The sequence below is a fragment of the Eublepharis macularius genome, chromosome 3 (genome assembly GCF_028583425.1).
Source record: "Eublepharis macularius isolate TG4126 chromosome 3, MPM_Emac_v1.0, whole genome shotgun sequence".
In the NCBI taxonomy this organism is placed as follows: Eukaryota; Metazoa; Chordata; class Lepidosauria; order Squamata; family Eublepharidae; genus Eublepharis; species Eublepharis macularius.
Genome location: NC_072792.1, coordinates 151,053,555 through 151,079,044, shown reverse-complemented (window position 1 = coordinate 151,079,044; position 25,490 = coordinate 151,053,555). Strand labels below are relative to the sequence as shown.

At 43.3% G+C, this 25,490-nt stretch overlaps 1 protein-coding gene across 1 annotated transcript in view; it reads left to right on the top strand.

The window, feature by feature from the left end:
* NBEA (neurobeachin) overlaps positions 1 to 25,490 on the top strand; it is a 702,521-nt gene that overhangs the window by 299,339 nt on the left and 377,692 nt on the right. The window contains exon 35 of the mRNA XM_054973860.1: positions 16,724 to 16,788. Within this exon, the coding sequence (XP_054829835.1) occupies positions 16,724 to 16,788 (65 nt within the window). The remainder of the gene's footprint in view (positions 1 to 16,723; positions 16,789 to 25,490) is intronic.

Sequence of the window (25,490 nt, the reverse complement as noted above, 5' to 3'; positions counted from 1 at the left end):
ATGTATTTACGTTTCATGTATCATGATGAGGCGTTTCACGGCTCTGCCCTTTGGTTTAGCTACAGCACCTTGAGTGTTTACAAAATGCATTCCAGTAGTGGTTGCTTGCCTCAGGAAATTAAGTTGTTCCATTTACCCTTACCTTGATGACTGGCTAATTACAGTTCATCCCCCCCAAAGTTTTAAAAGAAGATATAGCACTGATTTTATACATATGTTAGGATTGGTAATAAATAAAAAGAAATCCAATTTGGAGGCCAACCATACCCAGGAGTCATTTCGTAGAAAAAGATCTGCAGGAACTCATTAGCATAACTCATTAGCACAACGCATTTGCATATGCCACACCCCTTGACAATCACCAGAAGTGTCTCATTATCATTACTGATTTGCATATGCCACGCCCCTGACATCACCTATCCTGGCTGTTTTGGACCCAATCCTGGCCAATCAGGGCTGAAAAGGGGCCCAAAATGGTCAGGATTGGGCCACTGCTGAGCGGGAGAGTGATCCACCACCCATCAGAGGCCTGATTCTGGTCATTTTGGTACCAATCCTGTCTGTTTTGGGCCTGATCCTGGCCATTTTGGGCCTGAATTGGGCCGTTTTGGCCCCGATCCAGGCCAAAACTGGCCCAAAAGGCCCAAAAGTCAGGTGGGCAGAGCCACCTGACATGTGACCTTTTTGGAGAACTACTGGAACTGCGTTCCTGCACATTCCCCCTCAAAATGAGCCCTGACCATACCATAAAATTTATAGTAGTTCTGGATGCTGGAGCTAACATAGACTTTTTGCCCATGGATAGGGTTACTCAAATACTGCAATTGGTGCACTGTTTTTCATCTAATAGGTTTCAGTCTGCAAAAGCAATTCAAATCTTGCTAAGCCTTATGGCATCAACTACTGCAGTGGTCTCATTTGCTTGATTAAAGATGAGACTATTACAACTTTGGTTCCTCAGGAATTTTGGCCCTAGACATAAAGCTGCTCAGGCCAAATTTTCAGTCCCTAGATGGGTGCTATGTTCATTGGTGGGCAGAGCCTAATAATTTGTTCAAAGGAATTCCCTTGGGCATGCACTGTATGAGATTACCCTCACAACAGATGCTTCCCTCGAAGGGTGGGGAGGCCATTGTGAGAATGTTTCGGTCAATGGTATTTGATCAGAAAGTGAAAAATTTATATTAATTTGCTGTAATTACGAGCTGTATATTATGCACTTAACTCTCACAGATATGGTATCTCACAGGAAGGTCCAGATTCTCTCAGACATGACCACTGTTTTCTGTATAAAAAAACAGGGCAGCACAGCTTCAAGGAAACTCTGTAGGGAGGCCAACTTGAGGCTAGCCCCTACCTTGTTTGTTAACAGGCTATTGTAATATTATAGTATCCACCCTACATATTGCCGGTACATGCAATGTGAAAGCAGACTGGCTCAGCAAAATGGGCAGTCCACACCATGAATGGGTCATTGCAGACTGACACCTCTAAGAGATCTTTCAAGAATGGGGCATCCCAGAAGTAGATCTATTTGCAACATAGGACAATGCGAAATCCCCCATGTTTTGCTCCAGTGGGGGTAATGACTAGGGGTGTGCAAGGCCAGGGTGATTCGGATTTCCCAATTTGGAATACCCAAATTGGGAAAAAGATCCGGAATGAAGGGAATTCTGAAGCGGCAAGCCATTCCACCCAAACCAAACAGAACTGGGGGAAATTCTTGCAACTTAGTCCAGCAGACCATTGTAATTTCCTGCAGGTGGGCTCTTCAGTTCAGCCAGTAGGGAAACACCACAGAGCAGAACAGTACCTAGCCACAAGCACAACACAATGGCATTTGTGGAGCACGGTTGCAGAGCCCCCCCCCCGCCAGCTTCAGGCTTAACTGGAAAACACCTGTGAGTTAATGTTGGGATGTAGCCTTCATCATCAGCTGGTAGTGGCCCCCACCCGCACCATCCCTACCTGCCCCACTCCTCCGCCACCTCTTCAACATGAACATTTTTTAACTTTAACAAAAACAACTATAAACAACATCAAAGAAAGCCAAATTGCAGGGTGCATCAAAGAAAGTCTTTTGGTGCTACACCTCTGAAGATGCCAGCCACAGCTGCTGGCGAAACATCAGGAACTACAATGCCAAGACCACGGCAATACAGCCCGGAAAACCCACAACAACCATCATTCTCCGGCCGTGAAAGCCTTCGACAATACAACATCAAAGAACATTGAAGAACATTCTCCCTCAGCACGGCAGCATAGCTAATTTCGGCAGGCAGCTCTGAGTTTCTTGCTGGGTGTCCCTAACCTAACCAGTCCCTATCTAACCTGTCTCTCCCTCCAGTGGCAATCAACATTTCTGGGGCATGTTATTAATTATCAGAATAAATTTGTGCCCACAGGGTCTGTGACAGTTTTGGGTCATTTTTTTCCCGTTGTGGGGAGGGGGAGCCAAATTGCAGGGTGCATTCCCTTTGCCACTGAGTTCCACCCTCCTTCTGCTGGAATTTTTCTACTTCTAAAAGTTTAATGTAGGAAAGAGTGCAATTCCCCAGGTCCTAGATTCACAGAGGATGCAGGCCACAAGGTGGGCTCACCCCATTCACTCTGGAAGTTCACTCCTGAGAAATCAAAGAGCCAAGAATTGACCTTCAGGAAGACCAACTGCTCAACTCTCCATGGGAGAAGGCGAGAGCAGTGTGGGCTGACAATGTCACCTGCATAGGAAAAGACATGCTCACTCTCCACGCTCATCAGAGAGCATAAGAGGAGCTGTTGCACCTTAGGGGAGAGGTCCGGCCAGACTGCCTCCTTCTTGGCCCAGTAACTCTGCAGGTTAGTGGACAGCAACTCGCATCCTTTCTGACATGACTCATGATTGCAGAGGGGCCAACAGCCCGCTGGAGCATCTCCATCTCCATGGACATTCTGGCGGTGGCTGCGGGGGAGCCTGCTCAGAAGGGGCGCGAGAGGGACCCGCAATGCTGGAACCCCCACTCGTCCTTTCTGATGACAAGCATCCCCTCTTGGCCTGCCTGCGCCTCACCCGTGCACAGAGGGTGTCTCTGGCTTGGGTGAGGTTCCCATCCTGCTTGGTGAAAGTGCCCTTAATGCACGGGTCACACATGGTCGCCAACACATATGACTCCTCCTGCATGAGAGACATTAGCCTGGCAGCTATGCCCTGCTGCAACCTTCTCATGAGTGCGTGCACCGCTGGAACACTATCTGCACGTGGTGCGTCTGGGTCCACAAAGGAGACCAATGAACTCTGGACCGTGTGCACTAAAAGAATGACCAGACCCAGGGGCGTCGTCATTTCAGACAAGACTTCTACAGTAAAGATCTTGAATCTCTGACCTATGTCAGAGATCAAGACATGCTCCGGCACGCCTGCCCTGGCCTGCTTCTGGTGCAGTTTGTGAGTGGATTTCACACTGCACAGGAAGTGACTCGTGAGCTTCTGACATTTCTGCAGGAGATACAGGAAGTCACGAGTCGCAGGGTCCTGGGGTTCCGGGGAGGAGCCCACCCCAAGCACGCCTTTCACCAATAGGTGAAGCTTGTGAGTTGCACAGTAAATGCACTCATGGCTCACCTGCTGCGCCACTGCCCTCATGTTCTGGCCACCATTCGTCACCATGCATCCCATGGTCATGGTACCCTCACCTATCCAGCCATCCAACTCCCTCCTCAAGGTGGCCACGATGTTCTCCGCCGTGTGCGACACATTGAGAACCTCGGCATGGAGCAAGGCCTTGCAGTAGCCAGCCCAGTAGTCTCCCATCCTTCCCTTCCTAACTCTGGACACCTCACCCCCACCCTGCATCCTAATGTTTGCAACATTAAGATGCAAACTTCCAAACGAACAGACCAGGGAAATCTTGCTAACAAAGTCCTTCTATGTGTCAACTTTGGAAACTAGCCTGCTTTCTGTAAGGGTGCTTGTAGAGAAAAACATCAAAATATCTTTTCATAGAATCATAGAGTTGGAAGGGGCCATACAGACCATCTAGTCCAACCCCCTGCCCAGTGCAGGATCAGCCTAAAGCATCTCTGACAAGTATTCATCCAGCCTCTTCTTGAAAAACTGCCAGTGAGGGGGAGCTCACCACCTCCCTAGGCAGCTGATTCCACTTTTGAACTACTCTGACCGTGAAAAAGTTTTTCCTAATATCCAGTCGGTACCTTTGTGCATGTAGTTTTAGCCCATTGCTTCGCGTCCTACCCTCTGCTGCCAACTGGAACAGCTCCCTGCTCTCCTACAAATGACAGCCTATCAGATATTTAAAGAGAGCAATCATGTCCCCCCTCAACCTCCTCTTCTCCAAACTAAACATTCCCAAGGCCCTCAGCCTTTCCTCGTAGGGCTCAGTCTCCAGACCCCTGATCATCCTCGTCACTCTCCTCTGCACCCTCTCGATTTTGTCCACATCCTTTTTGAAGTGAGGCCTCCAGAACTGCACACAGTACTCCAGGTGTGGCCTGACCAAGGCAGTATAGAGAGGGGCTATGACCTCCTGCGATTTCGACGCTATGGCCCCTTTGATACAACCCAGGATTGAATTAGCCTTTTTTGCCACCGCATCACACTGACTGCTCATATTCAGTTTACAGTCCACTCTTACCCCAAGATCCCTTTCACATATACTACTGCCCAGAAGTGTATCCCCCATCCAGTATTTGTGCTTCTCATTTTTGTGGCCCAGATGTAATACTGTGCACTTGTCTTTGTCGAATTGCATCCTATTCACAGCTGCCCACTTCTCCAGAGTATTCAGGTCTTGTTGAATTTTAATTCTATCTTCTTGGGTGTTTGCTACTCCTCCCAATTTGGTATCATCAGCAAATTTAACGAGCAGCCCTTCCACTCCTTCATCCAGATCATTGATAAAAATATTGAAAAGTACCGGGCCCAAAACCGAGCCCTGCGGCACCCCACTGGACACCTCCCTCCAGTCTGATGAAACGCCATTGACCACCACTCTTTGAGTGCGGTCCTCCAACCAGTTCCCTATCCACCGAACTGTCCTATAGTCCACTCCACAGTCTTCCAGTTTGCCCATCTTTTGGGAAACAATGTCTCATTAAGGAGGACAGAGAAATAATAGGTGTAGCTAAGAAGCAGAATGGTCTGTATGCCCTGGAAACATGCCAGCAAGTAGCCAATTTTGCAGATGCAAAGGAGACCTGTAAACATAAGAATTGCTCATTAATCTGGCACAGGCGTTTTGGACACCGAGATGTAAGTGCAATCAAACAACTTGAAAGCAATAATTTGATGAAAGGCATGCAATTTACAAATTGTATTTTTGAAGAAAAATATGTAAGCTACTTAAAAGCAAGGCAGTCAGACCCAGCTTTGGAGGAAAATGAGGCAAGTCAGCCATTAGATTTAATACACAGTGACCTTTGGGTTCCAGTGAGAATATTGACACCAAGTAGCAACAAATATATTCTCACCTTCATTGATGCATTCTCCAAGTATACTGTAACGTACATGATTGGGGAGAAAAATCAAGTCCTGGAAAAATTTAAAGCTTATGTAGCAATGGTTAGTAACAGATTCCAGAGAGGACCATTGGCACTCTGCCCTGACAATGGAGGTTAATATGACCGAGCAAGGGATTCAGCATCAAGTCACAGTGCCATACATGCCAGAGCAGAACAGAGTAGCAGAGAGAAAGAATCACTCTGTCACTGAAATGAGTAGGTGCATGCTCCTCAAAGCAAGGCTACCTCAGAAATTCTGGGAAGAAACAATTGACACTGCTACCTACCTGCAAAACAGACTGCCCACCGAAGGTGGAAGCAGTACCCCATATGAACTATGCTGTGGGTACAAACCAAGTGTGAATCACCTGAAGACCTTTGGATCAAAAGCCTCCAGTTATGTTCCTAAAGAAAAAAAGTCTAAGAAGGAATTATTGTGGGGTATGCACAAGGATGTAGAGGATGCTGAATCCTTAACCCAAAGACTGAAACTAAACATCTGCCACATTGTCTATGAAAGGAAGATGGCACTGGTGAAAGTGCACTTACAGGAGAAAATGACGAACTGTAACAAAGAGTGGGACAACTATTCATCATGGACTGCAGACATGAAACATCAGCGGAACCTGCAGAGCCAGAAGGGGCCGTAGAGCCATTTGCAGCCAAAGATCCAAGAATTAGGCAATCAGAGAGAGTAAACAAGAACATACTATGGAAAAGGCTTTCCTATCTGGCAAGGACAGAAGTTATGCCTGAACCCTCCACATGGGAAAACATAACAAAAATGCCTGCCAGAGAAGTGGAGAAGAGCTGCAGAGGAAGAGATTGAATCTCTCATCAAAAATCAGATATGGGCCCTTGAAGAACTCCCTCCAGGGAAGAGAACAGTTGGGTGCAAGTGGCTTTCAAGACCAAACATAGGGGGCGTGGCACCGGCTCTGAAGGAGAAAGTTTCTTGAGAAGAGAGCTCCATCCCTCCCCGCCCTAATTCCTCATTGTACATCGTCATAACTAAAAATCAAAATAAGAGAAGAATATGGGCAAACAAGGCATGGGGAAGAAAAAAGGAAAGTTAAACATCATCTCAAAAAGACTACATGACTTCTTCCCAAACTTGCAGCAGGGGAAAACTGTGCTGCAATCAAAATGGCGGACAAAAGCAGCAGAGGTAGCAGCAATTTAACTACCTTTGTCGATCCCACGCTTATTGAATTTCTGGCCCATATGGAACAAAAAATAGTGAACAAAATGTCAACTTTGCTTCAACCATTGATAGATCAGCTAACAGAAATAAAATCGGCTTTAAATAAAACAGCACAGATTGCTGGACAAGCACTAGCATTAAGCACGTCATTACAGTCTGAACTATCTGGGTTACAATAAGAGAACAAGCAACTACAAGAAAAAATTATACGTATGGAGATAGCAAAAAAACCAAATCTGAAGTTTAGAAATTTTGAAGAGCAAGCAACTTTAAATGTTGATCTGCCTTCTTTTCTAGCCTCATGGCTAGTAAAACACTTACAACTTACAACCCCTTTGATTACCAAAGCTTACCAAGTAGGAACCCAAACAAATCCAGAATCTAAGAAGCCTAGAGATATCTTAGCTACAATTCCAGACGGGGAAATACGGAGAAAAATCCTGGAAATAGCAAGGAAGAAAGGCTCAATCCCTTATAAAGGAACACCTATCTCAATACTTACAGACTTGCCATCTTCTGTTTTAAACAAAAGAACTTAGATCAATAACTGAAGCATTGAGGAAAGCTCAGATAAAATATAAATGGACCAACTATACGAAACTTCATGTTAAAACACAGGACTTTACTTATCAAATAACAGGCCAGGAATCTGGAAGATTACTTTTGCAAAACCTCGGTATTGAGTTTCCTAAGAACTGCAATATTACCATACCGAAAAGAAAAGAACCCAATCTCTTGCCAACATACAGGGGAAGCAGGATTCCAATGAGATGCAGCCAGCAAGCCAAGAGCAAATAAAATTTGATGTGACAAAATGTGATGTAACAATGAAAGTTAAATGCAAAATTTAATATCATGTAAATATGTTATGACCATATAATCTTTAAAAATCATATAGGAGTAGAGGTATGGGGAGGAGGGAGCGGAGCTCGTATACGGCTCCCATTTATTTTTTTTTACAGTTCTTTAAGTTTGGTATGTATTTAGATACCAATAGTTTATAGGGTGTATCTCTTAGGCTACAGGGAACTGTTTAGCATAATTTATACCAGAGTTTATTTATCAGTATGTAAAATATTCATTATTTAACCCATCTAGGTATTAATATCATTAAAAAAAGAGGGGGGTTAAGTGTGGGAGGGGGGAATGAAGGAAGGGATTGTTTTAGTTAATAAGAGTTCTAATAAAAGCTACAAATCAGTATTCTTCTTTTAAGAAGGAATAGAGTTAAAAGAGGGAGGGGGGAAAGGGAAGGAGGGATTAGTTAAGCAGGTTAATAAGTGTTTGAATAATGGTTACAAATGATTGTTTTCTTTTTTATATATCATTTTTGGTAACCAATCTACTGAAGATCTGGCACTATGACAATCCTGATTTAATCACCTTTATAAAAGAATCTATTTTTATATATTATCTTTACCAATATCCTGAGTATTATCAATATAGAAATAGAGCCTTATATCAAGTATAATATTATAAAGATTTTTCAATAATAATGTCAGGCCTTTGGATAATGCTTAAGAAAAAAATTTACTCATTTATTTAACTATTTTTTTATGTAGCAAACATTGGAAAGAAAACTAATAATATCATTGTATGCCTACTATCTCGTCTCTAATAGAAGACTTATTTGATATAATTGTACAATATCTTTATTATATTTGTAACTGTTTATTAAGCATAATTTAAATTTTAAAAAAGACAAAACGCACTGCAGAAGGCAAAGTGCAAAGATAGATTGATTGCCAAAGGCTACACTCAGAAATACAGTGAAGACTACGATGAGACTTTCACACCAGTGCTGAGGCACACTTCAATAAGGTTTCTCCTGAGTATAACTGCAGTGTAAAAGATGCACACGAAGCATCTAGACATAAAAACAGCTTTTCTGCACAGTGAAATAAAAGAGGAAGTTTACATCGAAGCGCCACCGGGATTTGAACAATCCCAGGATAGGCATGTCGTGTGTAAACTGTAAAAGAGCTTATATGGGCTCAAACAAGCTGCTAAGTGTTGGAATGAAAAACTACACCAAATTTTGACCAAAGAAAGTTTTAAGCAAGGCAAAGCTGAACAATGCCTTTACTCAAGGCACCAAGACAATAGATGGACTTACATTCTGATTTACTTCGACTATCTGATTTTGTGTTATGACGAAGGACTGCAATGAAATAGTCCAACATCTGAGTCAAGAGGTTGAAGTGAAAGAGTTAGGAGTTATCTCCTACTACCTGGGAGTCCAAGTAGAAAGAGAAAATGGGAGCTATCTTCTCAGCTGAAAATAGAAAGTCCTAGAGTTTCTGGAATATCTGCAAATGAAAAAATGTAAGTCACCAGATACTCCTATGGAAGTAAATTATCTAAAGCAACAAGGAAATGATGAACTCCGAGGACAATCAAGGGTGCATAAAACTTGCACAAACAGAAAAGATGAACTCTATAACCAAACATTGATGTGAAACATCTAGTGAGAAATATGGAAGAGGATAGGTTTATTGGGTTGGAATATTGCTGCACAGAAGAGATGATTGCAGATATACTCACTAAACCACTCCCTAAAGACAAGTTTAAAAGTCTACGCAAGAAGCTAAACCGTGTGAACTCTATACACTAGACCTTGAGAAGAGGTGTTGTAAATATAGTGTCTTCTGTACAGAAAAAGCAGAAGACACAGAATACCTGCAGAGGGCAGCAAATCTGACAGTTATATAGATAGCAAAAAAAGATCATTCTTTCTGCATCTCCTCTGTTCTTCTTGCATGTCTCCAAATTGGTATTCTTAGGCTACTTCCTGCTTTTTCCTAGCAGTCCCTCTCTCTCAGTTTAGTAAGTTAGTTAGCATCTATTCTTTTTCTCTGCTTTCTGTCAAAGTTGTGTTCCTGAGTAAACTCTCTTTATTCACTCCTTAATCAGACTCAGGATCATTGGTAAGATATACCAGAGCCTACATTATCAAGTTAACGTTGAAACCATTTGTGTCATTGGCAATATGCCCTCTGTCCATACTTTCTTTTAAAGTATCCTTCTTGCTGGCAATTATGTCAAGTAGAAGGGTTAGTGAGCTGCAAGCATTGAGAATAGGACCCCCCCCCCCTTTCCTACAGGTTTATCAGAATAAAGTAGTCATAAATACTAGTTTTACAGTTTCTACTGAAAAGTGGTTTCTAAGTTTCATGTGTTGCAGAACTTATCCTTCCTAGTCTTCTTTCCCACCCTGAAAACCCCCCAAGAAACATGCCGTGCACACACTGGATGTGAGGAGGGCTATTTTATTTTACATGGATAGAACCCAGTCCTTTGGAAAGGACACAACCTTTTTTGTTTGCCATTCAGGCCCCAATAAGGGCAAGAGAGCATCATCCCAAACAATATCTAGATGGTTAGTGTCAGCCATCAGACTGTGTTATAAGGCTGCAAATGTTCCCTGCCTGTTTGCTTTCCAAGCTCATTCAATGAGAGCACAAGCTGTTTCAGTTGCAATCTGTCAAGGAGTACATGTGGACATTTGCTGAGCAGCTACATGGCCTTTGGAGGAGACCTTCATGAAGCACTATGCAGTGGATGTCAATTCCAGGAAAGAGACAGCAGTGGGTCAAGCACTCCTCCTGAGTGAGTAGCTTGCTATTCTCCCAAATGTAGGACTGCACTAAAGACAATAGATGAAAACAAGGTTGCACTTATGTGTAACTGTTGTTTATCTAGGTCTTCATGCAGGCACACATTCCCTCTCTCCTGCCCTACTGTGAGAGCTCTAGAATAGTTTATTGGGAGGGTTGCGGCAGCACAGGAGAACACAGGGGGAAAGGGCTGACCTCACTACACTATGTGACCGTTTCAGCAGGAAAAAAATTCTTCAGGGCGGTTTGGAGGAGGTTGCCCCCTTAATACCCTAAAAGCTGAGGAATTCTTGTGCTGAGTGGCTGGTCTGAGCAAGCACAGTACCCAAATGTGTGCCTGCACGAAGACCTAGATGAACAACAGTTACAGGTAAGTGCAACCCTGTTTCTCACATCATAGGGATATGGTGTCTTTATCTCTTTAAACATGTCTTCATGTCATCTCAAACTCTCCCTAAAATACCGTGCCTCAAGTTATCTAGTAACACATCTAAAAAAGTAATATGCTAATAGAATCTCTGTACATTCTTTCTTTATTATTGTATTATAGTGAAAGGGGCACCAAGAGAAGGCAGCTCCCATGTATCTAAGATTAAGTCATTCACCCATAAGTGCTCAACATAAGGAAGAAAAAAGAAGCTCCATACGGAAGAAAATGCATAAGGAAAAACGTTTCTAGGCCCTGTATCTGTTGTCAATTTCCCCAACTTTATCAGAAATGAACAAGATGATTTTATGGAGGTCAGAGAAACCATTAAAGCTGTTCTCACTATTGAAAAATGAACAGCAACCATGTTAGCCACTCCAGAATTCACCGACAGACTCTTTCCTAGATATATTCAAGAAATTGAAATAATAGAAGTTGGTTAATGTGTACTATAAAAAATAAGATTCTGATTGGAGTAAATTAAAGAATTAGAGAATTAAAATGTTAGCCATGGTTATTAATATCTAGTTGAAAAGTAAATTCAAATTCTATCTTGTCTACAAGAACAGATAATGTAAAGAGGATTAAAAGAAATGTGTTAGAATAATGGTGTTGTTAATAGGATTAAAAATGTGTTGCAAAACCAGTGAGAGAGGACATGGGTTTTTAGACATGTTTTCTTAGATTCCATTTTTTGTTTGTAGAATCTGCACATGGCAATTTTTGTCCACAATTGTTTGAGTACACGAACTAAAGTGCTTTTTTCAATTATAAACTGTTCAACTGTTGTGCCATACATTACACATTTTTCCTCCTCAACCCTCAACAACTAATTTCTCCCTTTTGGTCAGTGATCTCTGTCTCCTAGTCAAGTTTAGGGAGGGACATTTTGCAGAAGCAATAGCTGTGGAAGAACTGAAGATCTCTTTCCCCCTGCCATTTATTCCCTGCACATGCCTCTTTTTCCTTCTCTGTACAACGAAGGCACACATGAGAATGGGAAAGCTGCCAAATGAAGCTGTAGCTCTTTACTAACTATATATACACACACAACATTTATTGTTACCAATGCAATGGCTTCTTTAAAGTATGCTGAGATGATGCGGTCTCTGTCTGGAAGGTTTGAACTTTACAATGAGTAGGCAAAATTAGGTAGCGGAAGATGTCAGAAACTGATGAATGAATAGGATAGTACATGGGGAGTTAGGCTGTGGTGTAAGGGCAGCTAAGGCAAGCCCAGGGTGGGTCAGAAAAGCCTTTTCCATTTTCATTACATAAATGTGAATTGAGTAACTGAGGTCACATAATTTGTTTTTAAATGACTTCAGATTGTCTCCAAAATATAGGAGTCCAGTAGCTCCTCCAGTAGCACTGAAGAAGTGAGCTGTGACTCATGAAAGCTCATAATCTACCACAAATTTTATTAGTCTTAGAGGTGCTACTGGACTCTTGCTTTTTTCTACTGCTACAGACAAACATGGCTACCCATCTTGATCTGTCTCCAAAATACAAAATGCTAGGCTGATAATACTGTCAAAATTGAAATTCTTTTTTTGGGAAAGTAATAAATTACAGTGACACAACAACAGTGATAAAATTGAGATAGCTAATTCTACTGTCAATGTTTTATTTTGTATACAATCCTCAATAGAAAAAATGTTTTTGGACCATCAGAATGGAAACTAAAGATATTTTTAGTCAACATTTTTATTTGATAGTCAACATTTTTGAGGACATTTTGTGCTGTTGATTTTCAGTAGTGTTATACCAGTATCAGAACCAGTGTTGTGTAGTAAATAGAGTTTCAGTCTGCAATCTGGGAGACCCAGGTTCAAATTTTATTGACACCCTGTTGTATTAGCATGCTAGAAAGTCACAGTTGGACAATCCATTCCAAGTAGACTTGGCAGGAGACAGCACATCACACCAAGGTGGTCAGGAGTAGACATGGGCCTGATCCCCAAAAAAATTCCAATTCAGCCATTCGTGGATCTGGGCTGCTGCTGAACGCAGGCCACCGATTCTAAATGATCAACTCTCGTTTCCGGTCCGCAATCGGGAATCAGGGAGGCCAGTGCCCAGGGCAACCGTAGTCAGGCTCTTGCGCGTGCTCCTGAGTCGCCCCTGCCCACGCAGCAAGCTGGCTGTCCCGGTGCTCTGTGGAGCTGGCGGCAGCGCGAGTGGCTCGGAGGCTGCCTGCGCCGTTCACCTGCCCCGCAAGACAAGGGGCAGCCAGCTTGCCCACGCGCCCCTTGTCCTGGGGAAAGGTGAATGGCGCAGGTGGCCTCCCAGCCACCCGCACTGCCTTTTGCTTTTTGCCTTTCCCCAGGACAAGGGGTGGCCGGCTTGCCCATGCGCCCCTTGTCCTGGGGAAAGGTGAACGGCGCAGGCGGCCTCCCAGCCACCCACACTGCCTTTTGCCTTTCCCCAGGACAAGGGGCGGCCGGCTTGCCCACGCACCCCGTGTCCTGGGGAAAGGCAAACGGCGCAGGCGGCCTCCCAGCCTCCCATGCTGCCTTTTACCTTTCCTTTGTGCCCACCCCCTTCCCTCTCCCTCCCCTGGGTTGCTGCTCCGTGGTTGGAAGGAAGCCTGCTAATCAAGGAAAGCTGGGCTTCCATTTGCGTTTCGAGGGCGACAGAAGGAGGGCAAACACAGCTCATTTCCCTGACTCCGTTGCCCCGGGAATAAATTACTAGCGCAAGAGTGTCTGCAATTCCGAACAGAAACTGACCCATCCGATCAAGTCCTGAACAAGCAAACTCCCGACTGCTGGATCGGTTGCCATGGACAGAACTGATTAGCTGAGTCACGATGGCAAAAACGCCAAAATCGGGGTAGGGGTTTGAAATCATAATTCAGATCGTGCCCATCTCTAGTCAGGAGGACTGAGGGAGAGCAAATTCTTAGTAATTATTATGATCAAGTGGGAACTCATGTGAGTCATGGAGCGGGATTTCATCCTCCCTACCCGCATTTCCTAACCCCTAGCTTGTCCTTGGCTTTGCAGCGGTGGTGGCTCCCTCCCAGCTTGCCTGCACACACACACCCCAGCTTCACCACAGCAGTTCTCCCTTAGCCCATCCACACACCCCAACTTCACTGCAGTGGCAGGGCCTCTGGTCACTGGCAGCATTCGAGAGGCCAGGAGAATGTAGATGCAGGCTTGGTGATGGAGGTGGGAGAGTAGGGATCCTGGCCACAATGGTGGGGAGCTTGAGAGCTTATCTTGCTGGAGCCAGTCTACCAATGGCAGCCAGGAGTTCAGGTAAAGGCTTCCCAGCTGCACAAGGTGCACAGGTGAACAGGTTGGGAGAAGGTAGGTATGTTATATGCACCTACACTCATCTTTGGGGGTGGAGTTAACTGTTCAGATTTTTCTGCAAACCTGCAGGGTCTTCCAAATTTGCAGAAAAGTGTTGAGACAAATTTATAAAATATTACTACAATGTGGTATAGAAGAACAAATAAAACTATGTATGATCAAGTGGAAGCAGAATCTTGGGAAAAAATTACTATGCAACAGAGGAGAAAATTTATGGATTAAAAATAACTGTACCAAGAGTCAAATGTTAAAAGAAAATTGGTATGACATTTTTCTGACAGTATATTACAGTGAAAGATATAGGAAAAATGGATAAAAATTATAAGGGAAAATGGTGGAAAAGTAAAGAACATGACAATACCTTCTATTAGATGTGGTGGACCTGTAAAATAACTAAAAAATACTGGAAAGAAATATATGATATAGTGCAAGATATTTTGAAAATAAAATTTGCTCTGGATCCAAAGACTATGTTATTGAGTATTTTGCCCAAAAATTTTGGAAGAAATTTTTAATTGTATGATAACGGAGGTCAGAGTAATATTTGCTGCCAAATGGAAAGATAAACTAGCGGACTATGCTACAATGGCCAAACTAACACAACTATATTAACGAAAGACCTGTATCAGAACTTAAAGATGGGGAAAGTATAATGCATATTCTATTAATTAAGATAAGCTATGGAAAAAATTTAGAAGAATACAGCAGAAGTTGTATAATTTAATGAAAATGGAGCAATAATACTTTAATTAATGGAAAGTTTTATTTAGAAGATTTGAAGTACTGGTTGAATGTTGAGAGCTTTAGAATTATTGTGAAACAATATTTCTTTTTTTAGTTTCTTTTTTCTTTTTCTGTTATTATTTAGCTGTATATCTTTTTCTTTTATCTGTCTATATTTTTTTATATATTCTTAAGTAATAAAAATTATTCTTAAAAAATTCTTCATTGTGTCATCTTCGTCCCAATCCACAGATTTAAGTATCTGCAGATGAGACCATACTTGACTATTAGAACAAAATGTTGCAGATTGTGGAAACAGTAGAGTAGTGTGATTCCATATCCTACTATATAAAAATCAAACCATGTTCCCAACCACTCACTCCTTACCCCCATGCAGGCTCAGTACACAGGCAGAAGAAGCTTATTCTGGTAGATTGGCTTATTCTGTTAGATTGAAGAGAATGGCTTATTCTGGTAGATTGAAGAGGGTGGGCATTGCCACCTGCTCTGCTCCTTATCCCAGCTGGGTGAAGGGAGGAAGAGCATTGCCTCCTGCTTTGCGTCTGATCCCAGCCAGGTGAAGGCACGAGGTGGGCATTGCCACCTGTTCCACTCCTAATACCAGCTAGGTTAAGGTGGGAGGTGGGCATAACAACCTGCTCCACTCCTAATACCAGCTGGGTTAAGGCAGGGGGGCATTGTCACTTGTTCTGATCCCAGTTGGGTGAAGGAAGATGGGCATTGCCATCTGATCTGCTTCTGATCCTAGCTGGGTGAAAGGGGGGTGGGTATTGTCACCTGCTGTGCCTCTGATCCCAGCTGGGTTAAGGTGAGGGGGCATTGCTACCTGCTCCGCTCCTAATACCTGCTGGGTTAAGGCAGTGGGTGGGCAAAGCCACCTGGCCTGCTTCTGATCCCAGCTGGGTGAAGGGGGGTGGGCATTGGCAAGTGCTCTACTCCTAATACCAGCTGGGTTAAGGCAGGGGGCAGGCATTGCCAGCTGCTCTGCTCCTAATACCAGCTGGGTTCAGGCAGAGGACAGGCATTGCCAGCTGCTCTGCTCCTGATCCCAACTGGTTCAAAGGGGAGCAAGTATTGCCACCTACTCTGCCTTAACCTAATACCAACTGGGTTAATGCCCACTGAAGTGGTGGGCATTGCCACCTGCCTCTCTCCTAATACCAGCTGGGTGAAGGTGGGAGGCAGGCATTGCCACCTGCTCCCATCCTGCTCCCGGCCTGGGCTTCCCACCATGGCACATTTTCTGGAGGGACATGGTTCCTTGCCTAGGCTTCCTTCCATGGCAGCACCCTCTGGTGGTGCACCAGGGTATAAAGTGAGTTATCTGAAATATGCTTACTCAATTATATAGTAAGATAGGTAGTGAAAACTACATAAGCAACACAATATTCATTTGTTGCACCTACTAGAGATCATGTTTAAGCTGATAGCAAATTATTATTCTGATTATGGGGGGAAATGGCTTTGGATTTTCAATATACTGTGGCAGAGATTGGCATAAAACTGGCAGTAAATAGTAGACTTTTTAAAGTTTTTTATCTTGTTTAGAACTTAGTCTGTAATCAATATACCGAAATTGTCCAGTAAAGCTGTTTGATTTGCAGATTATCTATACATGAACTGTTTAGTTTATGAACTGATTTCAGGCTGTTTTCCCATTTAGTTCTTATGTTGACAATTATTTACTAAACCAGACTATTAAACCTTAAATTGGTGTTTAGCTTTGATATTTGGTAAGCATAGCATTTTAACACCATGGAAGAATGGAGATTTCATGATACTGAGGATATGGTAGCCACATAAAACCATGCAAAATATTGTGTAAATAATCTTCATACATCAAAGTTAAATAAGGGCATGCTTTCAACAATTATTTTTACTTTTAAAATGGTGTTTTATTCTCCTTCTTTAGGAATGGCAGAATTCTATTCAGAAGAATGCAGGACTTGCTTTTATTGAGCTCATCAACGAAGGAAGGTAATTAATTTTAAAGATTTTGGACAAGATGTCATTTTGTATCTAGTTCCATTGGGCTATGATACTTTTGCCATCTGTTCTGGGCAAAGGCTTGAGGGAAAAGTGTTTCAGTTGAACAATTTTAGAACAGGAATATTTTGTGAAACGTTTGTTATTACATAAAAGGCTGAAATTAATATTTATTACCTGAAATCACCTGTGTAAAGTTTAAGATTTTCTACGAATTAGATACTTTTTTACTTGAGCAAGCAGGATTGGGTTTTTTTTAAAACAGATAGAAGCTAAGAAACCCAATCTGCAAATCCATCTGTCACTCCATCTGGTTTGAAACACAGTGTTTATAGTATAATACATTATATTTGAGCAATTAATGAAGAAGCACTATTTTTGCTATAATTCCTTTAGCTAGTTTGAAATGCTTTTACATAAAATCAATTCCATTCATACTTCCTTTTTGTGGAAAATGGTTAAGACGTAAGTGCTATGAAGTTCAATAACTTCTGCCTTTGAACCCGGTAGAATGTAGATACCCAACTAACAACAGCCAACAACCCATCTTTGTTGCTGGTGACATCTATTGCCTTTTACTGATGTTCTCGGATTCTTAAAATTTGCTGATCAAGAGTGGGCTATTTCAATAAAAGACACATTATATACATGATATGTTGTAGTGAACTTTTAAAACTTGAATGCTTAAAGCTACATATAGAATTTAACAAATATCTTAGTGAATCTTCTGAAAATATTTTTCATATTCTACAGTATTTACTATGGAGATAGATCAAGATGGGTAGCTGTGTCTGTAGCAGTGGAAAAGAGAAAGAGGCCAGTAGCGCCTATAAGACTAACAAATTAGTGGTCGCGTATGAACTTTTGTGAGCCACAACTCACTTCTTCAGATACAGCTAGAATGTGAGTCCATCTGTCCTTATATCTTAGAGAGTGGAGTGATTATAGAAGCTGAATGATAAAAGCCAGTGAATGACAAAGGCAAGCATGATTGAATATGGTGGGGTATGCAGAGGGGTAGTGGGTGTGGAGAAATTACCATCGGTAATGAGACAGGAAGCCTTTGTCATGATTCAGTCCAGGTGGATACATTGTCTTGAGCTTTGTTATCAGTTGCAATTCAGCAATCAGATTCTAGTATCAAGGCCTGCAACAAACAAAGATGCCAATATTGCTCTCATTTCAATCCGAGCAACATCATCAGTGGACGCAGCAACATCAGCCATATCATCTCAGGTTCATACTCCTGCTCATCCTCCAATGTGATTTATGCCATCGCGTGTCAGCAATGCCCCTCCACTACCTATATTGGACAAACTGGCCAGTCCCTTTGACAAAGAATTAATGGACATAAGTCTGACATCAGAAACCAAAACATTCAAAAACCAGTGGAGGAAAATTTTAACCTTCCAGGACATTCAGTTGCTAACCTAAAAGTAGTAGTTCTCCTGCAATGGAATTTCAAAGGGAGATTAGAAAGAGAGACTGCTCAATTGCAACTAATAACGAAGCTCAAGACAATGCATCCGCAAGGGGAAGGGGACGATCGACATGGCGATTTCAATGACGAAGTGAAAACAGTGGGGACCCACCTGGGTAGGACAGATCAAACAAAGGTACAAGGCTACAAGTGTCTATATACCAATGCCCAAAGTATGGGTAATAAGAAAGAAGAGCTTGAGCTTCTATTGCAAACAGAGGGCTACAATATAGTAGGAATTACTGATACTTGGTGGGATGATTCCCATTACTAGAATGTGCTAGTGGATGCGTATGAGTTGTTCAAGAAAAACCGGAAGGGTAGAAGAGGAGACGGAGTGGCGTTGTATGTGAGGAAAGAGCTTGATTGTCAAGAAGTTATAGAGAATGGGGTAGACAGCCCAGTGGAAAGCATATGGGTAGAAATATGGGGAGGAAGGACAAAGGGTATTATTGTTGGAGTCTGCTACAGACCACCTGGCCAGCGAGAAGAAACGGATGTTGCCCTCTTTGAACAGATTGGTAGAGTATCCAGACATCAGAACCTTGTAGTTAGGGGTGACTTCAACTTCCCCGATGTGTGCTGGGAGACAGGCTCAGCAAAGTGTCATGAATCACGCAACTTCCTGACCTACCTGGCCGATAACTTCCTTTTTCAAAAGGTGGAGGAAGCTACAAGGGGCTCAGCCATACTAGACTTGATATTAACCAAAAGGGAAGAATTGTTAGATGAGATGAAGGTGGTGGGGACCTTAGCGGGAAGTGGCCATGTCCTCCTTGAATTCCAGTTGCTGTGGGGGGCCAAGGAAGTTCGTAGCCAGACTCGAAGGTTAGATTTTCGTAGTGCCAACTTCGATGAACTCAGAGGCTTGATGAGAGTCATTCCATGGGGGAGTGTGCTGGAAGGGAAAGGAGCAAGTGAAGGGTGGGCCCTTCTCAAACACAAGCTTTTGCAAGCTCAAGCCCTCACTATCCTAGCAAGACGGAAACATGGTAAGGGCTCCAAGAAACCGATGTGGATGTACAGAGAGCTCCAGAATAAGCTAAGGGAGAGAAAGGAAATGTTCAGGAAACGGAGAGTATAAAGAGGAGTATATGAGGGTTACTAGGTACTGCAGATCAGCCATCAGAGAGGCCAAAGCTCAGTACGAGCTGGGTCTGGCCAGGAGGGCTCGCTACAATAAGAAAAACTTCTACAGATATGTGAGAAGCAAACACAAGGTAAAAGAGGCAATTGGACCGCTGTTGGGAGTAGATGGAGAAACTGATGCAGGACAGAGGAAAAGTAGACAGGCTTAATGACTTTTTTGCCTCTGTTTTCTCCCTGAAGAACTCAGGCACATCTAGAGATAGTAGAAAATGTGGCAGGACACCTGAGTGGCTAATTGACATTGACAGAGAGCTTGTGGAGAGGCATCTGGTTGCACTGGATGAATACAAATCCCCTGGTCCGCATGGGGTACACCCAAGAGTGCTGAAAGAACTTTCTCCCTCTGAGGCGGAGGACATCTTGGGTGATTCCCACCATCCAATCAGGGAGGCAGGAACTAACTTTCTTCCTCTTCCTGTCTAGCCTGTGGGACCACCCTGTCTTCAGTTCTTTCCTGCCTCCACGGAGCGCAGTAGCTCTGGCAGATTGCTCTGCCATTTGACTTCACTTTCTTAACTAGATTTTTCTATTCAGACTTCCTCTTTCAACTTTTGATTCTTCAGACTATTCTTCCCTCCATTTTTGCTATCCTGTTATTTTACTTTTGCCTTTCTTCTGAGCGCCACGAATTTCAAGCCTATAGGCAATAGAGCTGACTGACTCCTATGGGAGCTTTATGGACGGCGAGGAGGGGAGCCTAATTACAGCAGCAATTACAGCGGGAAACGCCAAGTCATCCGGTATCGTCCTGCTTGCACAGCAGGAACGGAATCCCAGCACCTTTCCGGCATCTGAGCCGTGTATAGTTTCTAAACACTAAAAGAAGCAGTCGGGCTCTAAATTGATGGCGCAATCCTGCTCTGAAGCAGAGAAAAGCGCAAGGAAATGGCCTTGGAAGAGATGCAGGCCTCTATTCAGCCCCATCTTCCACAGAGGGAGCTTGTTAAAACAGCATGCCTCAGCCGGCCAGCTGAGAACAGCGCCACCTGGTGGAGCTCAATTTTGGCGGGAAACATCGCAATGCGCTTGCCAATCTCCTGGCAGGAGAGACTTGGCTGAAACATAATCCAGACACCTAGAGCTCCAGCTGACAAGCCAGGAGGGCCACGTAAGTGTTCCCCCGAGCGTGTTATACCTTCAGAATTCCTGTCAGCAATTAGACTGACTCTGAGGGAGGAAATCCTGTTACTTTGCCAGTGAGAAGCACCTTGGCCCTATAAAGATTCCAGGAATCTCCTCAGCCCTGGCACCATGTGAATTTGCCCATGCCATTCTCCTGGCTGGAGATTTTACAGCAGGCCTTTCCTCTTTGGATTTAGCCCTGCTTTTACTACAGGATCTAGCCCTGCCTTTCCCTGTCAGATGGGTAATGTATAAAGGGTGCAATTTTGCTGGTGTCTTTGAACCTTTTAACTCTTAAGACTAACCAGGAGGGAGAAAATAGTGGTGCGGTGTCTACCTCCTCCTCCCTCCATGAGTAAGGCTGTAGCTCTGTGGAAGAGCTTCCGCTTTGTATGCAAAGGATCCAGGTTTGTTCCCCATTAACTCCAGTTTAAATGATTAGGTAGATGAGGGGAAAAACCTCTTCCTGAGACCCTGGTGTCCTGCTGCCATTCTGAGGAGATAACACTGACCGATGGTCTGAGTTGGAATAAGGCAATTTGTAATGTTTATCAGTCAGGGATCCCCACGGAGCAGGGGGATCACCCTCAGATAGAGTCTGTAATGAGAAGGAGAAGGATGAATTCCTTCAGATGTAGAAGAGGAGGAAATATCCCTACCAGAACAGTCAGCCCAGCTGTCTGAATCTGAGGTCTACCAGTATTTATCATCTAAGACATTCTCAGCCTTAGAGCGGTAGAAATTACCCTTGGGGGAGTAGGACCCTTAGACTGGGAATATCAAATCCAACCCAGGGAAACAAGAGTCTCTTCCTAGTGAAGGTTCCTCAGAAAATGGTCCTCCCATTTCCAGAATATTTGGGGAGAAGGTTCAAGGCTGAGTGGTCTAAACCATACGCCAATTAATAATCCCCAAACTTGGCCCCTAAACAAACTGTACACACTACCTTTCTTTGCTATGAGTTGTTGCAGGTACCTGCGATGGAAACTCCAGTGGCTACATTTCAGTCATCTGGGCTCGGGTCAGAAGATGGGTAAGGATCAGTCAGATACCACTTAGACAAGAGGAGAGAGGCCATGCTAACAAGAGCTCACGAGGCCGGGACCATGGCTATTAAGGCTACAGCTATTGTCTCAATTGCCTCAAGAGTGTCAGGAGTATGGATCTGGAAACTGATCCAACTCCTCCTATACAACAATAGCTGCCCACATTGAAGGGGCAAACAGAAATGTAAAGGCCAATACCTTCAAGACAGACATCATCCTGGATACATTTACCTTTTTCTTCCAGGATTATGGTCCTGACAGCAGTAACAAGCCGGCACGCTTGATTAAGAGCATGGCCAGCAGATTCACACTCTAAAAATATCGTCCTGACTTACCTCTTTCAGAGAGACAAGCTATTTGGGGATGCCCTGGGAAAGATCTAGATTGAGACCTAGGACAGAAGAACGTGTTGCCAAAAACACTCAATCTGAGAGGCGATCCATTGGCCCTCAGCCTTTTATTCACAACAAACACTACTAAGGTCCAGACAAGATTCCAAATGGCCATCCTGGGATTAATCTAGGCAGTCCTTTAATAAGGGGGAGGGGTCCTTTCAAGACCCCACTTGTAGTACAATGGTTAAGTAACTGAACAGTGATGCAGCACTCTGCAGGTTCAAATCTCACTGCTGCCATGAACTTGCCACATGGCCTTGGATAAACCAGTCCTCTCAGTCCCAACTCTCCAGCTGTATTGTGGGGATAATGCTTACCTTGTCCCAAGATCAAACAGACAGTTCTCCACACGTGGAAAGAAATCCAACCTTAACACCCGGATCTCTAAGACAGGACCTTCTAGCTGTCCCTGTGAGAGGCCAACTACTCTTTACCATCAAGCCTAGGTTGACAAGCAGCAAACCAACAAAAGGAACCCCCTGGCTATACAGACAACACAAGTACAACAACCAGGGTCACAAAAATTAATCATGCAAGGTTGATATAAATTTTTGTATTAAATCCAAAGTGCAACAGTGCAGAGGTGCAATATATATCAAACAAGATTTAAAGTGCATATATATACAAGAAGAGGTAGTCTATCGGGTAGACAATAAATATATTTCTATATACAATGAATATTCTGGTGGTGGGTGTAGACAGATGGAAGAATGCACACAGGAAATGTCCATATGTCCAAGAGTGGAAAAAGGATGTGTCCAGAGACACCTAGCCGACGGGCTACAGCTTGCTATTTCCAATTCCCGTTTCGGTCTTTCTTCATCCTGGGCTAGACTCTATGGACTATAAATAAAATTAACCCATCAGTAATAAGCATTATACACAGCCTGACCAATGTAGCTACTGGTTTACAATTTAGGCAATTAAAAGTTTCCTTACTGTCCACTGGCATCTCCCCTCACTCCACACACCATTGCAGTTCCAAGTACACCGATAGTTACAACTAGTACCAGACACACCCCATGTTTATATAACAAGCCTAGGGTTATCCAATTAGGAAAAAAAAACCCTTAAAAGGGGCAGTGTCAGCAGGACACAAAACAGAAAAGTAACCAATACAGCAACAAATGCAAACATGACAGAGAGGCAATACATGTACAATTAACCCATATACAAGGCAAATACAGAGAATGGACCATAGTATATACATATCAGGCAATCATAGATGGAAACACCCTGCTGTTTATCCTAGGAAACAGGAATAATCCATTGTAAGATTTAAACCCCCCGGCGTCAGGCTCTTGAGTTCAAAAATCCACCTCGCCTCCGCTTGCAAAAGGTGCTTGGTGCAATCATGCATGGCAGGTGTATCACATCTTTCCAAGACGGAGACAGACAGCTCCCTGTTGTCAATATGCTGCGCTAGAAAGTGTTCCACTAGGGGTGCCTCCCTGGTACAGGTTCTTATACGTGACATGTGTTCTTGTATTTGCACGCGTAATTGGCGTGTCGTACTGCCCACGTAATTCAAATGACAACTGCATTGAATTATATATACTACATTAGATGATCTACAATTCGAGAAGCAATGACAATGCTGTTTCACAATTTTATTTATAGCACCTGAAAAGGGACTGTGATCCAGTGCCCAAGTAATGCTGGAATTAGGCTGTCGATTCCTAGGCTGGAGGAGCGTATCGCGAGATGTTAACTCTGCTCTCCTAATTGCCGGGGCTCTTACATTTACCGGATATCCTCTAGAGGCAAATGCTGAATCCTGGTACCGAATGTGTTCCCTAAAGTCAGCATAATTGGTGGAGTTCCGTTTAATCCTAAGGAACTGCCCAATCGGTATATTACTTTTCAAATGTTTAGGATGGAAAGAATCGAAGTGTAAAAGAGAACAACGATCCGTGGGCTTCCTAAAGGGACGCACTCCCAGGCTGCCGGCCGTACGTTTGTAAACTGTAACATCAAAGTAGTTAATACATTGCTTGCTCCCCTCCCAAGAGAACTGTATGTCTGTGTCCAAAGTATTGAGCCAATTAACAAAGCTTTCCGCTGGGGTCTTAGTACTAAGGATGAGGATGACGTCATCTATGTACCTTTTGTAAAAGATCACGAAATCCTTAAAGGGGTTACCCTCCGCCAGTATGTATTCCTCCTCCATCCGTGCCATGAAAAGGTTGGCAATACTAGGGGCTGCGGCGCAGCCCATTGCCACTCCTTTCGTCTGATAGAAATATTCATCATTAAATCGGAAGTAATTCTTTTCAAGAATTATATCAAGGATGTTTAAGAGGAATGGAGTGGAGGGAACTTGAGATGGCCGTTTAAACAGAGCATATTCTACGACTGCTCTAGCGCCATCGTGCGGTATTGAAGTGTATAAGGATTTGACAAAGGGTAACCCCTTTAAGGAGGGTAACCCTCTAGCCCAGGATGAAGAAAGACCGAAATGGAAATTGGAAATAGCAAGCTGTAGCCCGTCGGCTAGGTGTCTCTGGACACGTCCTTTTTCCACTCTTGGACATATGGACATTTCCTGTGTGCATTCTTCCATCTGTCTACACTCTCCCACCACCAGAATATTCATTGTATATAGAAATATATTTATTGTCTACCCGATAGACTACCTCTTCTTGTATATATATGCACTTTAAATCTTGTTTGATATATATTGCACCTCTACACTGTTGCACTTTGGATTTAATACAAAAATTTATATCAACCTTGCATGATTAATTTTTGTGACCCTGGTTGTTGTACTTGTAGGTTGACAAGCAGGCAGGCCTTGCAAATAGTCTCACAAGGCTATTCCATACAATTTGAAAGTTGCCCACCAGAAAGGGATTTACTCAGTCTTCTTCTTCTCAGTCCCTAAAAAGAATAGGGACTGAAGGGTGTTATTAGACCTCATTTTTTTAAACAAGTTTATCAAATTGTATCACTTCTGAATGGGGACTCTGCACTCAGTCTCAGTGACCAGTCAATCAGAAGAACACATAACATCTACAGATCTCACAGAAACATACCTCCATGTACCAATTCTGACAGCCCTTCAACAATACCTAAGATTTTATGTTAAAAACAAACGCTGCAGTTCTGAGCCATCCTGTTTTGGCCTGTCCACCACACCAAGAGTATTCACAAAATTCTTGATCAACCTCATCATACATTTCAGAGATGGGGTATTCATGTTCACTTGCACCCAGACGATCTCCTGATCAGTTCAAGTTCACAAGAAAATCTCACCACAACGTTCAATTCACCATTCAGTTCCTACAAGCTTGAACACTTGGGTTAGATCACAGTCACCAAAAGGGCTTTTTTCTATCCCTCACCAAAGAAAAGGTCAGGAAGACCAAACAGCTGACTGAGACTGTCATCAGAGTGCAAAATCACTTCTCATGACACTACTAAAACTGATGGGTTGGCTAGTGGCCACCTACAACGCAATACCTTTGGGGTCATCTATAGGCAAGACCACTTCAGACCTTG